Source organism: Pseudorasbora parva, chromosome 1 (assembly GCF_024679245.1).
Source record: "Pseudorasbora parva isolate DD20220531a chromosome 1, ASM2467924v1, whole genome shotgun sequence".
In the NCBI taxonomy this organism is placed as follows: Eukaryota; Metazoa; Chordata; class Actinopteri; order Cypriniformes; family Gobionidae; genus Pseudorasbora; species Pseudorasbora parva.
This window is the reverse complement of record NC_090172.1, coordinates 36103976-36121764: the sequence shown is the minus strand read 5'-3', so window position 1 is coordinate 36121764 and position 17789 is coordinate 36103976. Positions and strand designations below refer to the sequence as shown.

The following is a 17789-nucleotide window of genomic DNA, read 5'->3' as shown; positions in this document are numbered from 1 at the left end:
GGGTATCATGCCAATACCATAGTATATAAATACTGTATTCATTCAATACCATATTATAGTATCATGTGCTATGGGACATTTTTTTCTCTTCATTTTGTATGATGTGTTGTTATTCCAGCCTGGCCAGCACAGGCATTATCTTAGTATTTCTTATTTGTATTTTCCTATATATAAAAATATATATACTAGTACTACAATTTAAAGTTTTGGGTTAGTAATATATATTTTTAAAGAAATTGTTACTTTTATTCAGCCCTTTTTATTTATGCTGTTCTTTTAAAACATTTATAATAATAATTAAATTAATACATGTAAATTATAAATGTGATAAAAAAATATTTCACAATCAAATAAATGAAGCCTTGGTGAGCATAAGTCTAAAAAATCTTACCAAACCAAACTTTTGAATAGTGTATATGTAAGGGTATAGTAGTGCTTTTTATAGAAGATTGGCTCTGGCCCCTTTTAACAACACACTTAAAGTAGCACGCAGCACGGAGCCTGCCTGCCCCTCATTACAGGATAAAGAGACTGTGTGTTGGCTCTCTGCCGATTCTTATTAGGATAGAGCCTTCTGAGTTATCTAAGAGAATTCAAAGAGGCAGCAGGGGGGAGTTTGTGTTTGTGTGTTAGTGGGTGGGTTGTATATTAATCTAAAGAAAACCACTGTTTATATGATCAAATTGAGATGATTATTGCTAGGTTAGTAGGGCGGGCTGAGCCCCTCTCACAACTGAAAACACACTGTGTAGAGCGAAACTAGTCTTCAGCTCTCACTATGACTTTTTCCATATGTGTATGTTTCTGTGAAAATGAATTGAAGTTTTGGGTTGATGTAGCCAGTGAAAAAGCATTTAACTCCATAAATGTCTCCAAGTGCACTATATGTTGTTTTGGATAAAAGAGTCTGCTAAATGATGAAACGCTAAAGTACCCTTTTTTTGATTGTTTTCAAACATGTTGCAATGGCTCTCCCTGGTGTTGGAAGAGCTCTCCATCATGTGTTGCTTCTTAGATACTCCACTAGAGGGAGCTCAATGTCCTTTTGGATTATTATCACAGAATAATTAATTTCTTCGGAGAAAGTCTGCTGAAATTAAACACACAGACAGATTCACAAGTTGCTGCTTATATAATGTGAAATATATATATATATATATATATATATATATATATATATATATATATATATATATATATATATATATATATATATATATATATATATATTATGTATATATATACACACACACAGAGAGAGAGAGAGAGAGAGAGAGTAAAGCTTTATTTAAAATGCAAAACACTATAAAATAAATAATTAAAAGAAAATAATAAGAGAATTAACTAAAATAACATTAATAAATCCAATTAAGAAGAGAAGAGAAGTGTACTATTCTGCCTGCTATCGTAGATTATATTATGTAGGATACAATATGTAATATAAATTCAAACAGTTGTAAACAGTTGCTTTACATATATCATATATTTACATATATGCAACTAACATTGCATTGGAAGTATAGATATGATCAGTTCATGCATTCCTTGGAAATCAAACTATGGCCTTGTCATTGTTAGTGTTAGAGCTAAATAAATATATATATATTTATATTAGCTATATGTTGCTTGATTTATTCCGTTATCAGTTATCATCTAAAATACAGCTATCATACATTATGTAATTTTGTATAAAATTGTGATCATATAACCAGACAAAAATTAGATTATTAAGAAGTGTATTCTGGTTCATTCATGACACTGAAAATAGAAGGCTGAGCACCTTATCTTACATAGTGTGCTCTACTTGTGTACTGAACATTTCTGTAAATGTATTAGGTCATCCAGGTATTCCATGCAGGTGGGAAATGTGCCTATTGTGTGCAAAAATAGTATGGGTAGTATGCCATTATAACTCACAGATCCTTGGGCTATAAGTGTGTATGTACCTATGTGTGTTTTGGGTCACATCATTGTGTAAGAGAGTAAAAGAGGGAAAGTATGTATAATTGGCCTCTGAAGAAGGAAGTAATTGAAGGGAAACAGCCACTGCACGCATACAGAAGCGATGATGCGGAGGTGGATTGCGTTTGTGTGGGAGAGACTGTGTGAGTGGTGTGAAGGGGAGTTCAGTTTATGTAACACTGTTGCGAGTAAGAACTGTATTATCCTTATATGCTCTCTGAGCTTAAGAATAAGAAGATCCTGCTGTTACAAAACGGCACAGAGAAGAACACACATAGCCTGCGGGCAAAGATGCTGCCTACACCCTAAAAGACTTTACTAATCATTTTTCTTTTGTGATTTCTGTGTCATCCGTAGGTCTCTACTTCAACAGCTGCAAAGACTGCAGGCTCTAGTAAGCGGGAAAGTGCCTCGATCCTGCAAGATCGCCTCCACGCAGACCGGAACCTGCCTCATGGTATATACACACGTATACTTTACCAACACACGCATTTATCCCAACACACTCGCATTCCCACACACATTTTCTTTGTATTTCTTTCTAACAAACCAGAGTCTTAATGAAGTGTCTAGGCCTGGTTTCACAGACAGGGCTTAGATTAAGCCAGGATTATGATTAAATTAGACATTTAAGTAGCTTTTATAAATGTCCCTTAGGGAAAAATAACATTACTGGTGTGCATCTTGAGACAAAATAATGGCACTGATATATTTTAAGATACGTGCTTTCGGTTAAAACAGCTCAGACATGCATTTTAGTCTGGGACTAGGTTTAAGCCATGTCTGTGAAACCGCAGGCTTGTCTAGTTTATTCCTTTGATCCTGTGCATGTAAAGGCAGGTCAGCGCTGCTCTGGCAGCTGTAGTGCAAGTAGATTACAGTGGGGCGGTGTGCTCACCGTGTGTGTGGTTCCTCCTCCTGGCCAGGTGGTGGCGCTGTGTTTTGTGTTGGTGCTGGGCTCGTTGGCTCCCTGCCTGCCCGAGCTCTCCCTCTACTCTTCCTCCTTATCCTCATCATCCTCACACACGGTGAAGTCCGCACCACTGCCCTCAGGTGACCTCTACACCACCAGCCAGGGTATGTTTGATCCCTGCCCCTAATGTATAAGTCAACATCATCAACTATCATTGTGTACTTTGCATGATATGATTACATTTCTCTGCGTATGTGCAAAGAAGCATTTTTTTGTTGGTTATCCGGCTTTCAGACACATTTAATTATCCAGGCAGATAATAGCTGTGTGTCTTTGACGCTACTTATTTCATTCCCCCCACAAGAGACCGAGAGAGTGTGAGGCCGTCTCTCTTATAAAGGTTATTAGCGGAGCTCCTGGGCCGACTGTGCCCATTCTCACCCTAAAATTACTGTCAGACATCCCAGAGAGTTTTAGATTGAAATCATTACTTCCCTTTGAGCAGATTCTACAATCCTCTTTCAACTTTACAACACACGCCGTGCTGCATCTCTTTCGGCTCTATCAAAGCTGTGCTTGAAAGGGGCTTCAAATGCCTCCTCCATTTTCATAAGGGCCCTACAGACTCTGCCCGTGGATGATGGCAACTGGTTGCTGTAGTAACCAAAAATCATAGAAGCCTTACTGTGTATTTGTTCGCCTAAAAGAGTAGCACACTAAATCTTGCTCTTTCTTTCCCCCTTAAACACTCTCTTTGAGTCCTAAACACACGCTTCTCTTCGCTCTACATATCCCATGAGAATCAAAGTAACCAAATCAAGCATGACGTGACTTAAGTAACTCTGTTCTCTCTCTGTGTGTAGTCCGCTCCCGCAGCCTGCTCTTCTATGACGAGGGTGGCCCAGTGGAGGACGGCCACAGGGGCGTGCTGAGTGTGGAGAGGATGGAGGGGGTGCCGCGACATGTACAGGACCTGAAGGACAGCCACGAGCAGGATCATTCTGCTCTCGTGAGCAGGTACTTGAGCCAGGCGCAACCAGAGCCTGCAAGCTACAGCAACACATCCGCGGCCCCACTCCGTCCCCCTGAACCACACTACCACTCGAGGTGAGACACACACTGGCGGTACTTTTAATACAGTCAGGTTTAGTTTTGTGGCATCTTAACTCTTTCCCCGCCAAACAGGGAATTTTCCGGGGTTTTCGTGTTTTCACTGTTATGCACTAGGGATCGCTATTACGCATCTTCTGAATAAATACAGAATCTCCTGATCAAAACACAGGCGAAGAAGATGCAATAAAATAAACGATCGTATGTAAGCAGATGCATGTGTAAAATAATGTGATCATCAAGCATCATATAAATCAAAACTGCCTAATGTTACTGAATGAAATGTTGGCCCAGTACGAGTTATAGGACTGTGCAAGCATTAGGGGGGTTGATGGACTCGATCAACTCAATGTGTGTTTGATCATCGCTCTGAATCTGATCTGAATGTATTCTTTGAAAAAAACGTGATTTCCTCAGCTTTTTTACGAAACTTACGCTAGAATAAAACATTTTTGGTTTAAAAGCAGTGGATCTGTTCTTTGCTCATATATTCATACAACAAAGTATTGTAACGGATTCACAGAACGCATTTTTTTGCACGCACCCAAGAGTGAGACAGGGAATCCATGAACCGTGACAAGTATTCTATGGACCATTACATTTTTGTGAAAATTATCAAAAACCCTGGCGGTGGCTGGCAACTTTTTTAAAACGCTGGCGGTCAAAGAGTTAATTACGGTATTAAGGATGCACTGACATTAAAATAATTCACTATTTATACAATTATTTAATACAGTTGTTCTTGTGTTATGGCCAATAACAGATAAATATTCTGTTATAATACTACGGTATTAAGGCTACATCAATTAAAAATTAAACACTAAGACTAAAATCAATGATGATTTTAAATGCTACAAGGGAGTTTAGCCATCACATTGTAATGTACAGTATACATTGAATACATTTAATAGTGTTATTAAATTATTACTGTTTTTAAAGAAAAATGCTGAGAATTAGATGACTATCATTTAAAAGTTTAGGTCAGTAAGATTTTTTTTCATTTGAAAGAAATGAATACATTGTTTAGCAAGGACATACAATTTAGTAAAAACGTAGAAAATATGGTTACAATAAAATTATTTGTCAAATTCAGTGCTTTTCTATTTATTTAACTTTCTATTTGTCAAAGAATCCTGAAAGAACAAAAAATATATTACAGTTTCCATAAAAACATAAAGCAGCACAACATTGATAATAATAAGAAATGTTTATTGAGCACCAAATCAGCATATTATAATGATTTCTGAAGGATAATGTGACAACAAAAACTAGAGTACTGATGCTGAGAATTCAGCTTTGGCATCCCAGGAATAAATTACATTTTAAAATACATTGAAATACAAAACCTCTATTTCAAATTGTCATGATATTTCACAATATTACTGGTTTAGCTGTATTTTTGATCAAATAAATTCAGTCTTGGTGAGTATAAAAGACTGAATAAATAGTAATTCTTTCTTTCTTTCTTTCTTTCTTTCTTTCTTTCTTTCTTTCTTTCTTTCTTTCTTTCTTTCTTTCTTTCTTTCTTTCTTTCTTTCTTTCTTTCTTTCTTTCTTTCTTTCTTTCTTTCTTTCCTCAGCAAGCGGGATCCTGAGGGAGGAGCTGAATATTTCTAGCATCTCTGTGTGGAGCTGCCTCCGTCACCCAGGCCTCCACTGAAGTCTGAGGATCCTGCACCACTCGGCCCTCGACCCTTACCGTTACAGATCCTGAATCTCCTGACCCGCCCTAAAATACCAACAAGCATCATGATGACCCTCATCCAATCCGTCTGACATGCATTCCAATGACATTCAGCCCCAGAACTGTGAGAAGAGAACTGTGTCCATCCATACACTGAAACTCCCCTTTACCAGCAAGCACTGAGTTTAAGGACTAAGAGAGAGATGAGAGGATGTGGGTGGTTGTACATGCTGCTCTGTTTTAGATGGATGTGAGCCTGCAGCTCTAAATTCACGGAACACTTTACACAAAGATTGTGGGAGGGAAAGTTCATGAGTGTTTGTTTTGATTTTCCTAAAATGCCATGAGACTGTCCATTTACTACATATCCTTACTTAAACCCCAAAGAACTTTTTTTTCTTTTTATGACTCTTTTTTTTAAATCTCTGAATGTTTTCCAGCAGGTGTAATCACAGGTGCCTGACGTACTTTGCGATTTCGCAAAGCTTGCTTTGACAGGATTTTCTTCCTCTGCCATCTTGGCTTGTTTTTTTCTAATAAGTTTAAGCTGGATTGCACTTGTTTTGCACTAGGAAAACAAATTGATTTAAGTGCCTTCACATTCTTTTTCATGTAGTCATATTTAAGATGGTCCTAACCGCATATTTTCTTCTTAAACCTCTTTTACTCGGCTTACTTTAATTGATGCATTTTATTTTTGTTTTCTACTTTTAAAAGGCAGAGGCTTTTGTACTGAATTTTAAATTTTATCCATAATATATTCTAGTATTGGCAGCATCCAAAAAAAGAGCATATTTATTTTATGCACAAAAAAATTATGAAAGTTATTGTTTTTTGTTTGTTTTTGTTTTTAAATGAAAGATGATGTAAAGTTTACATGATCTTGTTGTCATAACTGTTAAACAGTTTTTTTCTGTTATCTTTATTTCTGTGTAAAGAAAGTTTTGTATATATAGAGAAAAATGAACAGGGCCGATCAAATCCTGTGCGTGTTTAACCATGTTCAATCTCTGAAGAATTCTGCACAATCCACATGAATCCATTAAAATCATTGGCTATAATGGATACGAGGTGAAAATTAACAGTTATTAGAAAGAGAAGTGAACCTCTTTAAAAATTTATATTATTTAAAACAGGTTTTTCTGATAATGGAATACTTCTTTTTGATGTTAGTCTAACTGTCTGTATTCTGTATGTGAGCAAACTGTTTGACCACTGTAAAATTTACCACAAATATCTGGGAGTTGATAGTGCAGTTGTGTAAATATGCTTTACAGAAGTCCTTTTTTATGTTATAGATGTCAGTGCTTTGAAATAATTTGTTAATCATAAAATATTTTCTTTTTCTTTTCATGTCCTCTGTTCCTTCAGCCACACTATTATTTGTATTGTACAAATAACCACTGATAGACATTTTATTTTATTGCTCAAGTTGCCTTTGATAAAATTAAAGTAATGAAAGTGGTTGTCACAAAATAATTTGACACTGTCAAATTACTCTGTGGTATATGTGCCATAACACAAAGAAAAACTGGGTTGGCTGCTTATGACATGGAAGAATAGATAACATCTTATTATCAGCATAAAACTGATTCACCATGCTTTTAAAGAGCTTTAATTTCTTACAAGTTTAATGACGGAGCAATTTTCATCATGCCCTCTGTTACAGTCATCTCACCCATCAATATATTCCTCAATTTTGAACTGGAAAAACATTAAGTGTCGATTTGAATGTTTGTAAGACAATAAATGTAAACTATGACTTCATTGCACATACTGTCCACAGACAATTAGTCTCAAACCTGGAAGTCCAGAATACCTGAGCGTTCTGGAGTTGAATCTAATGCCCAGTATGACAATGGAGTTTACGCTTTTAAATGTAATTGTTGCTGGTATCATCTGTATCTCTGCCCATTTGCCCTTTGTATATATGACTGATGATAAATGTTGGTTGTAAATATGGAGGACGTATTTTTTATATTTCCACATTTTATGCATTTTGGTAATCACCATGCGGTTTGGGTTGATTAGTATCTGTGTATGGATCTGGCTATGTATGTATCTATGCTCTGAACCTCTTGCTTTTCTGTCTGATCTAAAGTAGAGTTAGAATGAAGCAAAATACAAAATTTGCAGATGCAACCCATTGTCTCCTGTGCTCTTTTCTGTGTTATACCCTGTCTTTATGCAGAACATTATTATTATTAATTATTATTATTAATTATTATTTCTTACTTCAAAGATTGGTGGTTGTGAAGTGATGTATATCAAGTGCTTGTTGTATTTTCATATTGTAACCACCAGGGGTCACCACTTTGTCCCTTACCATACAAAGCGCAATATATTATTTTTTTTCTTTCTTTTTTTTCTTTTTAATGGAGTAAGAAAATAAGACCCTGCTATTAAATGAAACAGTCTTGCTGTTTGGTACATTTTAATGTATTTTATTTTTTAATAGCCTATAGTTTAATGTATATTTTTGATATATTTGAAAAATAATCTCTACCAATATCTCAACTTTTCTGGAATTGCATCAAAAACAAATAGTATCAGTGAATTAAACACATAATATCACATTTTAACATGTTGCTTAGCTAAACAGTGTGAATGGATGATGTGATAAACAAGACTGAAAAAAATCAGTTCAAACTGGTAAATCAAGTTTATAAATGCAGTCAGTAATTAACATTAGTGGATAGAAGAGCCAATTTATAATTGTGTACTAAAAAAGATGTCTGCGGCTTGTAAAAAGTTGAGGTCTAAAGACATTACAGCAGGCTACAGTACACATGAAAAGTAAACTCTTTATAAAGTATACCAGATAAATAGTAGGCTAATTTCCGAGTCATTAAGAATGAATGCGTTTGGTTAAGTGCTGCAACATTACATTTTAAAACACAGCTTTGGGCCAACTATGAATATTTCTATATGTTTCATGTAGTTTCTGCAGATTAGAAAATTTGCTCTGTGGTTTCTGGACATTTTGCTCTGTGGTTTTCATATTGATTTCACTTGATGATTTCAGTAATCTGACCTTTCTAAACTCTCCTACTGTCCTGCAGCACTGCATATTAATTCTGACATCATAAACAAAACCATGACAAAACTGTATGGGAAGCGGGAGTGCTGGTGGACCAGCTACACCAGCTCAATTTTGCTTGAGAACAGCATGATTGCTATAGTCCACCAGCACTATACCAGCATTAACCAGCCTGGACCAATATGAATTTCATTTTGGTTTAATTTTAGAGTTTTTCAACAGGGACATCAACCAGTCTGTGCTCTAAAGATACTTATTATAAGAACCCTTCAACAGTATTTATAGAGGTTGTGCTTTAGATCCACATATAAATAAAACCCAGAGAAGAGAGAGAGAGAGAGAGAGAGAGAGAGAGAGAGAGAGAGAGAGAGAGAGAGAGAGAGAGAGAGAGAGAGAGAGAGAGAGAGAGAGAGAGAGAGAGAGAGAGAGAGAGAGAGAGAATAAAGAAATGGGGAGAGGGGGAGGAGGTAAAGAACATAGGCTGTTTTCCTCCCACATAAATATCCATAGTTCCGTATACCAGCATGCAGCCTGCATCTGTGTGTATGCTTGTGTGCAGTTGTTATTGATACTATTATTGATGGTCTTTTCTAAATATTGAAAGCTGTCATAATGTTACACTCAGAATCTGACAGTGAATACAACAAATAGTTGAAATTCATGGTTTGTACAGTACATCTGTGACTGTGTCATCAACTTTGTGCTGTTAATAATTGAGGTAACTGTAACTGCAAGTGTAAACTCATTTTCAAAAAGACAGCATGTGTGGCCATAACCCCAAATAACCAAGGCCAGCTGACAATGGATTATTGCATTATTATATTTTTGTTCAAACAAGTCATTAATGAGGTTGATTCTCTAAGGAGCAACTGGGTTGAGCTTATTTAAAAACCCTCTGCTTTGTTTCAAAAGTGTTCCAGGAATTAATAAAAGTCATACTGTAATGGTTTTCACCATAACAAAAAAAGAACTTTCCAAAGAATTCTAAGAAATATAAATTATAATAATTATTTGGACCCTTTCATGGTGGAAAAACAAATAAATGATTTAATTCCATTTTTTCCATGTTTGCACAAATTGCTCGGAGGGAACACAAAATGCAGAAGTGAGTTGAAGTAGGAGGTTGCAATGTCTGTTATAGTTCATTTGTGCTTTGAACCTGATGTGAGTCGCAGCTGGCAACTCGTGAAGTGAGACAGCAAGATTTGTGCTTTAACATTTACATACCCAGAAGCGTCAATGCATTTGGTGAATATACGTGTCAATGCAGTAGCCAGGGGCAATGGGATTTGATAGATGAGAATAAGTGTGAATGAGTCTTTTGAACTTTTATTCAGAGAGAGCACATTCTGATTACTGGGTCTCGTTTAACAGGTTCAGATGAATGGGATTTATTTCCACACAAGCTGTTATGTCATTAGTGGAATATTAGCCTGGCATTGCAACCAGTGATCTGTGAAATGTGGGGCCTGATGATGGCTGTAAATCTGACCTTACAACAACTAACATTTGACTGCCAGTCACAACTACTTCAGTTTTTTCTTCAATGTACTGTATTGAGTTTTAAAGACGTCCACACACACACACACACACACACACACACACACACACACACACACACACACACACACACACACACACACACACGCACACACTATTCAAATAGAAAACAATGCTCTATTTACAAAGGCACACTTCCTTCTTTACACAAACAGACTCAAACTTGGACTTACAAAACGTGGACCTAAAACTGTCAAGTTAACCTGAAAAATATGTCTCTCACACAATATTGTTGCAATGATCATGTAATTTTTTATAGTAAAGGGAATTTGAACTTTGATGACCTGAGGTTTGTTTTTAAAGTGCTGTGATTCTGTGCCAGTCTGAGCCTGTTGTTTAGGACAGGATTAGTGTGTGTGACACGGCTAGAGAGAGAGAGTTTGTTATGATTGGATGATCCTGCAGCTGAGGTTATGTTGGGCAGGGCTTATAGGTATTATCTCATATGATTGGCTGATCCTGAATCAGTAGTGTAGGTGGGCGGGGCTTCGTGCCACAGTCAGCTGTGTGTTTCGAGGTGGTCGTCGTCTGCTCCACCGAAAACAGATTCAACTGTAAGGGAAGGTGATGGTAAAATCTATCACAAACTTCCCCGAAATAACCAATCAGGTGTTATTTCATTAGGGCAACTTAAGGGAAAGCACATATATGCTCTTTACTTTGACTGCACCTCTTAGCGTGACACTTTACACCGGTTTAAGTTTAATTAAGTTAGTTTAATAAATGGCAGAAGCATCGGACGCGACCGTTGACGGTTTGTCTCGCGCTGCGCACAGCACCGCGGAGTCACCGACCACGGTTGTAATACCGCCGACCTTGGAAGACGTGGTGGAGGAGGAGGATGTGTTCCTTTCTGTAACCGGACACAGCGGTACAACTTTAAAACGACATGAGTGCTCGGGGAACGGGACTGAACGACTGGCAGTGGGGAGAGAAGGAGGGCTGAGTCCTGGAAACCAGGCGGAGAGCAGCGAGTTCCTACACCTAACCATCCGGAAACAGGTGTCATACAGGTAAATCCATCTCACAGTAAACAAGTAGGCTAGAGCAATAATAAAAATCTGTAAATTTTTCTTGCTTTCAAAATTCAGCTCCCACCTTTCTTAATTGATGGGCCTAACCTTGACGAGCAGCAATTACTGTAGCTTTTGGTAATTGTTATGTTAATAGTTACAGTCAAAGCTGTGTCAGTTGCAACTTGTTAAATGCTGTCGTTTCCTGAAGAACCGAGTTTATTCTCTTTGACACTACAGGATGATTTGGATTACTGCCAGCACAAGCTGAAACTCCACACTCTTGTAACCTATTTTCAAACTTGACATAACATGCATATGCTATACACGCACACCTTTCCTCGTTAAGTTTGTTTTAACCTTTTCAAATTGGGGTCCGGCTACCCCCAATGGTCAACAGGGAGTCTAGAGAGAAAATGGGTAGAAAATAAATCAATAATAAATAGTAAGATTAAAATAAGTTAATACATGTTATTCAAATAGCTAAATATAAATAAATGCATTAATTAAAATGTTATTAAAATAAATTAGTTAATAATTGATAACAATATATATACTAAATTAAATGCTTTGATATAAATAAATAAAAAATGCATTTAATAGTACGTTAGTATAAATTAATTAAAAATGTTCAGTGTATAATATGGGTGTTTGTAAAAGATAGATAGATAGAATTTTAAGATTGGTGTCCCTCACACAAGAATTATAATATTGGGGGTCCATGGCATCTAAAAGATTGAAAACCCCTGCTTTATTTGAAACTGACGCCTAAATATAGTTTATCATCAGGCCTAAAAGCATGGCTCTCTTGTCATCAGGGTCAGTTTATCATGGCTGTAAATGAAATAACTGTCAGATGCCAGAATCTCCTCGTACATTAACAATGTCATCATTCTCATTAGGGCATCTATCTAGGCATGGTCTTACAACATATCCTCGGTGACATCAGCCATGTGTTTTTGTACAGAATGCCACGTCTAACAATGTGTGTGCTAGCTAGGAGTATATGGCACCACATGCTTCGTTACTTAGACAGCATTTGTGTGTGCACTAAGTGCTCTTAATTATTTTACTGGGGCTGCAGTGCTTTACTGGACTGTCATATAGGTAAGGCCATGCCATGTTGGGCAATAAAAGTGTGTGTTTATGTGATTGTTCCTAGTAGACACTTTGCTCTTTTACTGATTGCTGTATCATGTTGGTTGACCATATTGTGTTATACTGACTGGACGTGTTATTTTAGAGACTAAAAATATTTAGTACCATTATGTTGAACTAACTTAATTTCAACATAATGAAACTTTTAAAAATTATTCAAGTAATGGTATGTACGGAAGTGTTAATTCTTTTTGTGGTGGTGTTGTGAAACATGCTTTTGTGTTTTATATTGGTTGCAACACCTACAGATAAGGTTTATGACCTGTTACTTCTATGTTCTGTCTTTAGTAATTGTCCCACAAATGATTTTTCCCCTTCGTTTCTGTTGGACAAGTTAAAGTTGTTGTGTTACTGAAACTCCTGCCCTTTAATGGTTTGAAAAAGAGGAAGCAAATTAAAGACTTTTACAATTTGTAAGTCCTCCATTCGTTTTTTTTATTGGCATTGACTGAATCTTTGGGAAATATAATGCAGTAGATTTGCTCTCCTCTCTTACTTTAATCTCGAATGAAACCATGCACCAGCTGTCCTGATTATGTAATGATGTTCAGGGTTTTTATACTACAACATGTAAAGTAATAGGACTTCACTGCATGTTTGTGTGTCTGATGGTGGATGGATGGGTTCCTTTTGCTCTTAGTGTGTTATATAAGAGGTTATGGGAAACCGTGTGGAATCACAGGTGGTTTTGCATTAAAGAAAGACGTTAACAAGAGGCCTGTCTTATGCACTGTGGGCAGATGCTGATAGGTGTGATAGACCAGGTAACAAACAACATACTACACCAGCACCGTCAGGATAGAAAGAGGGAAGAGAAGGAGAGTCAATGCAAGGCTTAGAGTTCGAAAGGAAGAGGATAACCACGAAACAGTCGATAAGAGGCAGAAGTGAAATGGCAACCAATCTGTTCCTGTAGCCATCCACCTCAGTGCTGTTGTTGTGACCCCAGTAATGTGTTTAGGGCAGTCAGCTGTGGATCATCATCATCATTTTAACTCCAATTTTAATTGGAGTGGGAGTTAATTAGCAGCTAAAAAATAGCAAAATATATCGACAGCTGCCTGTGGGAATATTATCAAAGCCAAAACAATGCAATTCATGACCATCTAGTCAACCTGAGTTTGTTGATTTTGCTGCATTTTGCTGTACATATCAGGATGTTATACAGGTCCTTCTAAAAAAATTAGAATATTGTGATAGTTAATTATTTTCCATAATGTAATGATAAAAATTAAACTTTCATATATTTTAGATCCATTGCACACCAACTGAAATATTTCCGGTCTTTTATTGTTTTAATACTGATGATTTTGGCATACAGCTAAAAAAATTAGCCTTTCATGAAAAGGTTCTCTAAACGAGCTATTAACCTAATCATCTGAATCAACTAATTAACTCTAAACACCTGCAAAAGATTCCTGAGGCTTTTAAAAACTCCCAGCCTGGTTCATTACTCAAAACCGCAATCATGGGTAAGACTGCCGACCCTGTCCAGAAGGCCATTATTGGGTTAGGGTTAGGGTTAGGGTTAGGGCTAGGGCTAGGGTTGTTCCCCAGGTCAAGCCACTTTGGGCTACAGAGAAGCAGCCCTGGACTGTTGCTCAGTGGTCCAAAGTACTTTTTTCGGATGAAAGCAAATTTTGCATGTCATTCAGAAATCAAGGTGCCAGAGTCTGGAGGAAGACTGGGGAGAAGAAAATGCCAAAATGCCTCAAGTCCAGTGTCAAGTACCCACAGTCAGTGATGGTCTGGGGTGCCATGTCAGCTGCTGGTGTTGGTCCACTGTGTTTTATCAGGGGACCAATGCAGGGTCCAAGCAGCTGGCTATCAGGAGATTTTGGAGCACTTCATGCTTCCATCTGCTGAAAAGCTTTATGGAGATGAAGATTTTGTTTTTCAGCACGACCTGGCACCTGCTCACAGTGCCAAAACCACTGGTAAATGGTTTACTGACCATGGTATTACTGTGCTCAATTGGCCTGCCAACTCTCCTGACCTGAACCCCATAGAGAATCTGTGGGATATTGTGAAGAGAAAGTTGAGAGACGCAAGACCCAACACTCTGGATGGGCTTAAGGCCGCTATCGAAGCATCCTGGGCCTCCAGAACACCTCAGCAGTGCCACAGGCTGATCGCCTCCATGCCACGCCGCATTGAAGCAGTCATTTCTGCAAAACGATTTACAACCAAGTATTGAGTGCATAACTGAACATAATTATCTGAAGGTTGACTTTTTTTGTATTAAAAACACTTTTCTTTTATTGGTCGGATGAAATATGCTAATTTTTTGAGAATATTGGGTTTTCATGAGCTGTATGCCAAAATCTTTTAAAACAATAAAAGACCTGAAATATTTCAGTTGGTGTGCAATGAATCTAAAATATATGAAAGTTTAATTTTTAATCATTACATTATGGAAAATCATGAACTTTATCACAATATGCTAATTTTTTGAGAAGGACCAGTATTGTAGTTCTAAAACCAGTTTTTCTCTCTTTCTCTCTCAGATTCTATCTGATCTGTCTCTGCAGTCACAACTTGTTGAGTCACAGCTTTATGTTCTGGTATTTGCATTGAAAAGAGCTTTAAATAAATGATGACGTGCATTAATGAGAGTCCAGAGGTTTCATGTCTCTGTGCAGCACAGATTAAGATTACAGACAGTTGCAAAGCAGGTGATTGTCACACCTCTCACTTTTAAGTCAGACTGAATTCCTCTGAAAAGTCTGTCCCTACTGCAAAATAAGTATATTAGAATGTATAAAGGGGGTCAAATAGACCTGACAGACTGTGTAAATTTATTATTTTAATTTTTTAATCTTTTTTTAATCTTTTTTTTTTTTTTTTTTTTTTTTTACACAAATAATTGTTTATTCTATTGTTTGTTTCCTGAGTAGTTGATTAATCCTTTGGTTAATTCATTTACCAATAAATAATTATTGTAACTAATCTTGTAAGAACCTTTACCTAATAATAGCTGCTATTATTTATGATAAAACATAAGGTTTATGCAGTGTAGGCCTTATTAGGAAAAGGTGTTTACTATGGCTGTGTTTAGTCAATTTTTGGGATTTACAGCAGCAACAGTTTACAAGTGTGACTCCTGAAATGTTTTGTTCATTCAGGAGATTAAAGTAACTGCTTGAATATGATCATCAAGTTGCGTGATGAAACAGCTGCTGAAGCACAACTGCATTCTATCTAAGCATAGCTATATCCGAACACTGTGAAGTTTTACCACAGTTGACCGTTATTAAATAAATGAGTAATTAAAGTTGTAAGTTCATCCATTAGTTAAATGTTTTGTAATGCTTTTTGTTGGTTGCAAAGAGTACGTTTGAGCCATGCGTGTTGCAGCCTCGCACTCATTGCAGTAAAACTGAATGCTGTATAAAATACAGCCCTTATTAAGCACAAAATATGGGACTGACAACCATATTATAGTGCTGTGTAAAAAAAACACAAAAACCCCCCACTATAATTGTCCAAATACTTCCATCTCGTCTTTTTGTGGTAGGAGAGCCCTTGGATGTTTTCTTTTCAGATGCTGCTGCATAGAAGCTGTGCTGCAGTGGTGTGGTAAGTCAGTTTACAGAGCATGCAGTACCAAAAAATCCCCACACTTTAGATCTGGTTCAATATTTTTCTAATAATGGCTGATATTGTAGAGTAGGAGATCTGCATCAAATCATTGCATTCCACGTGTGTATGGAATGCATTGATTTGGAATTACATGTGTACCTTGAATGCAATGTAAGTCGCTTTGGATAAAAACATCTGCCGAATGCATAAATGTAAATAAAACTATGGAGAATCATTTTCAGTCTGTTCCATCTGGCGTCAACATGCTCAAATTGTTGGGATGAAGTATTTCAGGAGGTTTATATTTGTTATTATTTATTTGCTTTGTCAAATTGAATGCATCAACATCATAGGCTACATCCTGTTGTCCTTAGACCCAGCCTTTATTTAACTTCTTAACCCGCACCGGATCGTGGGCAGGGAGTCTGACGCAAGTGGGCGTGTCTCTACTTATAATTACTTTTGTTTTATACAAACCATTTTCAATGAAATAGCGATTATAATCATTATTTTGACAATCTCCCCTGTACTGTGGACTGTTCCGGTCATATTAAACCCTCCCAGGTCTCTCTCCTTCAATCACAGGCTCTCTTTGGCTCTCTGAGGACACATGATTGAAAGGGAGCGCGTCAGTGGCTGATAAATCTGTCAGTCAAATCGCCTGTCCTTTTAGTTGGATAAGCCAGTCAATGCCTAGCCAATGCATAGCCAGCATAGATTTGATTGATGGATGTAGTAACGAATCAAAAGACATTATTTTGCGCAGTGTTTGTAAGAGATGCCGTAAGAAGCATTTAAGAATACAGCTGTTCTTAGCTTCTCCATAGTATTCATTAGGATCCAGCACGGCCTCCCAGTGTAAGTGCCAGACACACACGCAGCCTAAATGACAGACTGTTTTTATCAACTAAATTAGTTTTTTTACACTTGTAAATTCTGTAAATAGTTGCTTTAGTTATCAGGGACTGCAAATGCATTATAATTAGCAATTTATTGCAGATTTATTTGAATAAAAACTACTCTTTACTATTACCCAAATGTTCTAATATAATTGGCCTTTTTTTGAAAGGACGCCTAGTCTTTTTTTGACATAAAAGCTTACAGAAGCTACATTTTTGAGAGAATCTTCCTCAAATTTTAATCAAAGCATGATCATACATTTAGTTTTATATTTAGGTTATTTCAGGGCCTTTAAATTAAAATCTCATTTTTTTTCCATAAGGGAATAATTGAAAAATAAAAACGTGAGTCACTTACATGCATATTTCCCCTTGTTTTAATCTGTCCCTATGCTACTTTGAGTTATGACTTTTGCGTAACATAATTTGAAGTGTTTAGTTTAAAATAAAACCAAATTTATGGATATAGACCATAGGGTTTAAGAGCTGCAGACATTTTTATTTGGGGTATGTCATTTCTTTTTAATTCTCAAAAAAAAGGGCGAGGATTAAGAGGTTAATAAATTCAGCTATATACCTGCTTAGGAATTGCTTCATCTTATTAATTATTAGGCACAAAACTATATTGTAATAACTTTTTCTACAGTTATTTCACATCTTACCTATAACAGCCCTTGTCTGTGGTAAAATATCTAACACACAGCCTTAGAACTATGTCTTTATTTTAACGCTTTAACATTAGTTGTGTCTGAATGCTAAGGTTGCTAGATAGATGCGCTGAACATTAGCTATACTATATTTATTGTAGCAAATCAAAGCTTAGTGGCATGGGACACAGTCCAGCACGTCTGTCAGATGGTTCAGACCTT

General features: G+C 36.8%; 2 protein-coding genes across 7 annotated transcripts in view; both read left to right on the top strand.

The window, feature by feature from the left end:
• The window catches only part of creb3l1 (cAMP responsive element binding protein 3-like 1), a 74273-nt gene extending 66493 nt beyond the window's left edge, over window positions 1-7780 (top strand). For 3 of the 4 annotated variants that reach the window (XM_067439385.1, XM_067439357.1, XM_067439366.1), the window contains 4 exons: window positions 2320-2419; window positions 2889-3039; window positions 3739-3982; window positions 5565-7780. In XM_067439385.1, coding sequence (XP_067295486.1) covers window positions 2320-2419; window positions 2889-3039; window positions 3739-3982; window positions 5565-5601 — 532 coding nt within the window. In that variant the 3' untranslated portion in view covers window positions 5602-7780. Of the gene's footprint in view, window positions 1-2319; window positions 2420-2888; window positions 3040-3738; window positions 3987-5564 lie in introns of those variants that run through there. The other variant, XM_067439375.1, reaches the window with a different exon arrangement.
• Window positions 7781-10765: 2985 nt separating this feature from the next.
• dgkza (diacylglycerol kinase, zeta a) overlaps window positions 10766-17789 on the top strand; it is a 123734-nt gene continuing 116710 nt past the window's right edge. Inside the window, exon 1 of one of the 3 annotated variants that reach the window (XM_067439227.1) lies at window positions 10766-11281. In XM_067439227.1, coding sequence (XP_067295328.1) covers window positions 10992-11281 — 290 coding nt within the window. In that variant the 5' untranslated portion in view covers window positions 10766-10991. The remainder of the gene's footprint in view (window positions 11282-17789) is intronic. The other 2 variants (XM_067439248.1, XM_067439138.1) reach the window with 2 other exon arrangements.